At 42.7% G+C, this 6735-nt stretch overlaps 1 protein-coding gene across 2 annotated transcripts; it reads right to left on the reverse strand.

Annotated features, from left to right (window-relative positions):
* Positions 1-1670: 1670 nt before the first annotated feature.
* cUnh16orf87 (chromosome Un C16orf87 homolog) lies at positions 1671-6420 on the reverse strand. Of its 2 annotated transcripts, XM_079216505.1 has the most exons (4): positions 6318-6420; positions 4418-4517; positions 2594-2770; positions 1671-2403 (listed from the first exon to the last, which is right to left on the reverse strand). In XM_079216505.1, exons 1-4 carry the CDS (start codon positions 6381-6383, stop codon positions 2285-2287), a joined length of 462 nt encoding a protein of 153 aa, XP_079072631.1. In that variant the 5' UTR covers positions 6384-6420; the 3' UTR covers positions 1671-2284. The 2 variants fall into 2 exon arrangements, with proteins under 2 accessions (XP_079072631.1, XP_079072632.1); XM_079216506.1 differs by lacking the exon at positions 2594-2770.
* Positions 6421-6735: the final 315 nt, after the last annotated feature.

Raw genomic sequence — 6735 nt, forward strand, 5'->3', positions numbered from 1 at the left:
CACTCAGACCGGCTACATGAGGGACCAGTAAACACACTCAGACCGGCTACAGGGGGACCAGTAAACACACTCAGACCGGCTACAGGGGGACCAGTAAACACACTCAGACCGGCTACATGAGGGACCAGTAAACACACTCAGACCGGCTACAGGGGCACCAGTAAACACACACAGGAGGGACCAGTAAACACACTCAGACCGGCTACAGGGGCACCAGTAAACACACACAGGAGGGACCAGTAAACACACTCAGACCGGCTACAGGGGGACCAGTAAACACACTCAGACCGGCTACAGGGGGACCAGTAAACACACTCAGACCGGCTACAGGGGCACCAGTAAACACACACAGGAGGGACCAGTAAACACACTCAGACCGGCTACAGGGGGACCAGTAAACACACTCAGACCGGCTACAGGGGCACCAGTAAACACACACAGGAGGGACCAGTAAACACACTCAGACCGGCTACAGGGGCACCAGTAAACACACACAGGAGGGACCAGTAAACACACTCAGACCGGCTACAGGGGGACCAGTAAACACACTCAGACCGGCTACAGGGGGACCAGTAAACACACTCAGACCGGCTACAGGGGCACCAGTAAACACACACAGGAGGGACCAGTAAACACACTCAGACCGGCTACAGGGGCACCAGTAAACACACACAGGAGGGACCAGTAAACACACTCAGACCGGCTAGGCAGTGCTCAATATTTAGCCATAGGAAAGAACATGGAGAGTAATGCCTAGTCGTTGTTTCTAAAGTTTCTCCAGACGCCAGAGGACAGTGACGATGCAGAACACAGTATAATGACAGGATGACGTTATGCTAGCCAGGTGCATCATTATCTGACGGATTGGGGTCAGGACACAAGTCTTACATGGAGGTCGTGTTCAGTGAGAATGTGAAACGATCCATTTTGTCCCAGTTTTCTAGAACATCTGCTTTAGATGAGATTGTTTTCTGACAGTCCAGGGAAGAGTAGAGGAACAAGGCGAAGATGTCCGACCCATGTGATACATTCATGACATTAACATTTTCATTTTGGATTTTAAAATTCAAAATCCTCCACAACTTGCTTTCAGTGAAGGGTGGGTTTGTTTCATCACCTCGACAGCATCATAGATCCTCATGACCCGTATTCATCTCATCTCTGTAACTAAACACTGAGGAGTGTACAATAACCTTTTTGTCATTGTTTTTAATATTTTTAAGTCATAGAACAGAATCTCTGGTGACTCTTGAGGATTAAACAAATCTGTAAAGAAGAAGCTTGTGCTCTGCAGTCTGCCATATTGTTGGTGTCTTTTCACTTATGTGGAAACACTAGAATTATTCATATTATACACATGTATATAATTATTCATATTAAACATATTATACACACACATATATATATATATATATATATATATATATATATATATATATATATATATATATATATATATATATATATATATATATATACACACATACGTGTGTGTATATGTATGTATATAAATATATACATACACACACATAATAATTGTGTATGTGCACACACACACGGCCCACCAAATTGAACATTAATTCATAAATTAACAAAAGTTGCTGATTGACTCACAGTTGGACTGATTGATCAGATTCACTTTATTTTAAAAGAGAACATATTTACTACATAAGCACTAGCTCACAATCTGAGCAATATTTTTCTGACTGCCTTTATCAATCTAGGAAAGCTGGATACCGTCTTTAGTCGATTGCAAATGTTATCTAGTTAAACTCGTAGAAAGGTGACATTCATCTCAAATAAGACCATTTGCCATAGTCCATAAGAGTAGCTCATAAATACATGCCGTGTACTGTGCATAGGAGGCACTACGTGCTCAACATCACTTAACAATGGCAATAAAAACACAGATCTTTATTGCATCTTCAGTACCAGAAAGCACGCAGCTACAAAACGTCTTGGTCCGTCCCTTAACGGGGAGCTATCGCCACTGAGGACGTCCTTTTATTGCAGATGAATGGAGTGTTTCCTGCAGACGTGTGCATCTGCAGAACAGTTGGGAAATATCTTGGTTCTCTGTATGGTTACAGCACACAACCGTACAGTAGAACCGTGTGAGCACGTCCGGTGGGCGTGTCCTACTATCATATCCAATCAGGTGCTGAGGAGCTGACGCTCCAGCAGCTGGGTCTCGTCCTCCAGACCAGAGACAGGTCTGCCCTCTTTGGTCCTTGCTGTTGTTCCGCAATAGGTTCTCCGGGTTCTCACTTATTTCGGCCTTCATCTACAAGATGAGTCTTTGACCCATGATTTTGCGGTTGATCTCAGCCAAGGCCACGGAAAAAACAAAGGCCTTCTCGTCCGAAAGACTGGCGTAAATATCCACTTCCTTCTCCTGTTTCTCTGTGAACGCGCACACACACACACACACACACACACACACACACACACACACACACACACACACACACACACACACACACACACACACACACACACACACACACACGTTTATCACAATTATTTCTGTGAGGAGCAAAAGTAGTTGAGAGGCGAGACTTACTAAGAAAGTGTGAACAATCACTTCCTTTACCTTTCTCCTCTTCCTGTTTCTTCAATCCCACGGTCTTGGGTCGGCCCCGCCCCCTCCGGATGGGATCTGATTGGCTGTTGGCTCGGGATCTTCTCCGGTTCTCCATGTCACCGGTCAAAGAAGAGTCGCTCCTCTCTCTGCGAATGCGTTCGGTCCTCCTCCGCTTGTCCAGCTTGTCTGAAGCAGAACACGCATCATGAGAACGGGTAAAGAAAAGGGGTTAGACGGGATCACAATGAGTAAGGCTATTCAAATGGATTTATTCCTCAGAACTATTTTAACTTCAATTAGAATAGTTCTGAGGAAGAAAATAATACATTTTCAGGGTTCATACACATTCTGACCAGTGGATTTCATGACTTTTCCATGACTTTAAACCAAATGTCCATGACAAACATTTAGTGAAGTCTGGGTGTAAACAGTAAAAAGTGAGTAAATGTAGTATTTAAACTAACAATGAGAACACAAAGCATACAGTAAACCTTAAATGACACAAATGAATGAGACAATAGTTTGATTAAAAGAATAAACATTCATATAGATGCCTGTATGTATGCCTGCTTATATTTTGAGTCTTTCTTTTAAAAGCATCTTCATTATTTCAAACTCAGCGTTTTTTGGAAATAACCATTTTAAAGCTCCATGACTTTTCCAGGTTTTCCATGGCGTAGGAACGCTGCATACAGCCGGCTGGGAACCTTTGTGGCTGAACAGACGGAAGCAGCTCCGTTGCCTAAATCAACTCCAGCCGGTTTCTTCCGGCTAGAGAAGTGAGAACTATTCACCTCCACCACGTATGCAACCTTCAGCGATTACTCACTCAAAGTCCCGCCAGTCCTTTTCATGGCACTGGAGGACATGTTTCAACAACTCAAATTAAAAACATGCAGCTAGTTTGGTGATGTTTGTCATGGATTTATGTGCTCATCATGTTTCTGAGGTGACCTCTCTATTATCCATTTAGGTCTTCAGAAAACAATTCTTCTCTTTCACACAACAGCTTATTGCAATTTGCCAGATTATGCACACTCATAAAACAGTCCTATTGGTCATGATGAATGGACCCGTACTTGTGGAGATCTTTTCTAGTCTTCTGATCGCTCAAAGCGCTTTAACACTATATGACTCATTCACCCATTCACACACTGATCAAGGCGCTACCATGAAGGAGCCATATCATCATCAACCATTCATACACCGTAGAACAGCTACGGGAGACATGTGGGGTTAAGCGTCTTGCTCAAGGACACATCGTCATGGGCTAGTGGAGCCGGGGATCGAGCCGCCGATCCTCTGATTGAAGGACGACCCTGCTCACCACTGAGCCACAGTCACCCATATGGTTGCTATGTGATGGTTGACCTGCTCACTGCAGCACTCCGTTACGTTGTTCATTCTGGCCACATGACATCTATTGCTTCTGTCCATCCGGGGAGAGGGATCCTCCTCTGTTGCTCTCCCTCAGGTTTCTTCCACTTTTTTTCCCTGTGAAAGGGTTTTTACTATCTTTTTGGGGGAGTTTTTCCTGATCCGATGTGAGGTCCCGGGACAGGGATGTCATGTGTACAGATTGTAAAGCCTCCGAGGCAAACTTGTATTTGTGATGTGGGGCTATACAAAATAAACTGAATTGAAAAATTGAATTGAATACTCTTTTTCAAAACCCTGTAGAGGCACCACAGCATAGAGCGCATCTCTATGCTTCATTCACACAGAGACTTTACAAAGTAAATAACAATTCTTTATTTCTTTGCACAATCAAAGGAACATTAAAGCACAAGGTCAAACATTATCAGGCATAATTCATGGCAGGCTGGACCTTACCTGCTATAGCTGGAGAAGAGCGCTCGTTTAATTTGGCGTTTAGAAGTTTTCTGCTAATAAACACATAACCACATGGACAGGACTTGCACGCAACTGGAATCTAGAGAGAATCAAACAGGAAACACACAGATGATTACGTTTGATCAAAGGATGGCACAACAGAACAGCTCAGAGAAGAATAGCACATTTAAAGGAGGAAGCTGCGAAGGCTTTCCAGAACGTTGCGAGGACGTTAGGGATCAAACGTTCAGAGAACATTCGGAACTAAGAACATTCCAAAATAAGTTAAAAAACGAAGTTCTGGGAACCTTCACATAATGTTCAGGAAAACAACTTTCCCCTTACGGTCTAAAAAAAAAAACATTTTGAGTGTTAGGAACACAACATTAAGAGGACAATCTGAACCGACATTCCAGGAAACAATGTTGCGGGAAGGTTTTTGAAGACCAGAAGGTTAGGAATACAACATCCAAGGAACATTTGGAAAACAACATCCCAATAATGTTAGGAACACAACATTCTGAGAGGGTTTTGAAAATGTTTAGACAACGATAGTAATTAAACATTCCAAGAATGTCAAAGATGTAATGCTCTGAGAACATTCTGAGAACAATCCAAAACAAGATTGCAAAAACAATGTTGCCGTCCCGGAAAACAACCTTCTGAGAACGTTCTGGATACAGCGGTCAGAGAACGTTCAGAAAACAACGTTTCCCAATCGCTCTAAAAAAACATTCAGAGAACGTTACGACTACAAGGTTCCGAGAACGTTAAGGATATAGCGTTCCAAGAATGTTAGGACTACAATGTACAAAGAACATTAAAAAAAAAAAATCCAAAATGAGAAAAATTTTGTTTTGAGAAAACAATTCAGAAAAAGATAGGAAATCAGAACATCTTGAACTGAGAACGTTCCGGAAAACAACTTTCTCGAAAACAACATTTTCTAAGAAAAATTAATACAACCTTCTGAGAACATTCTGAAAACAACGTACCCAGAAGAAGGAACATTAAGATAACAAGCTGAGAAAGAAGAAAACCAAAGTCTGGAAACATACGGGAAACAACGTTCTGAGAATGTTAGGATTACAGCGTTCAGAGAACATTCAGAATGTTAGGAAAACAAGGAAAACGCTCTTCGAAACAAGGTTCAGAGAATGTTGAGAGAACAACACCCAGAGAACGTTTTGAAAACATTGTTCCAGGAACGTTCAGAAAACAACCTTCCTGCAACATTCTCAGGATGTTTGAAAAATAACGATACAAGAACCTTATGGAAACAAAATAACGATACAAGAACCTTATGGAAACAAAATAACGATACAAGAACCTTATGGAAACAGAAAGTCACGTTACTTTCTGTTTTAATAAGGTTCTTGTAATGTTACCCTGTTTAGACTAAGTTAAAGGACATAGTGCTACTAGACTAAGTTAAAGGACATAGTGCTGCTAGACTAAGTTAAAGGACATAGTGCTGCTAGACTAAGTTAAAGGACATAGTGCTGCTAGACTAAGTTAAAGGACATAGTGCTGCTAGACTAAGTTAAAGGACATAGTGCTGCTAGACTAAGTTAAAGGACATAGTGCTGCTAGACTAAGTTAAAGGACATAGTGCTGCTAGACTAAGTTAAAGGACATAGTGCTGCTAGACTAAGTTAAAGGACATAGTGCTGCTAGACTAAGTTAAAGGACATAGTGCTGCTAGACTAAGTTAAAGGACATAGTGCTGCTAGACTAAACTGGAGGACGAGGTGCTGCTAGAACCGAGGCTGGACGGGACGTTGCTCTCACGTTCCACCAGCAGAACCAGAGGAACAGACGCGTCGGACGGTGTACTCGGTCTGCGCGTCAGCAGCGACATTACAGCAGCGTTCAGAACTGAAACAAGTATTCCCCTCACCTGTTGGTCGCATTCAGGACAAGATTTAGTAGCCATTTTGACTTTCTTTGTTTTATTCGCAGACATAGTCCGTTCCCTCCGCTGTACGGTAGCTACAGCTGCTCTGTGCATACATGGACGGAAGCCGACGAGCTCAGAGGACACACGCATACAGAAACACAGCGCGATGTGGCTAAACGACAACACACCTTTTAGAAGCACACATTACAGTACACTGGTAGGGCGAACAGTGGCGCATGCGCAGGGAGAGTTCCTCTGCTGGTGTGTTGCATTCAGGGAACGTGGGGAAATGGTTGACGTCAGGCTCTTCACACTGGTTCACGTCAGAAGACACAGAAGACGCTGTACGTTCAGCTTCCAATAGATCTTTTCATTGTCACATGCACAGATAACAGGCAGTTATTCTGTACAATGAAAA

Source organism: Taurulus bubalis (assembly GCF_910589615.1).
Source record: "Taurulus bubalis genome assembly, chromosome: 4".
NCBI lineage: Eukaryota > Metazoa > Chordata > Actinopteri > Perciformes > Cottidae > Taurulus > Taurulus bubalis.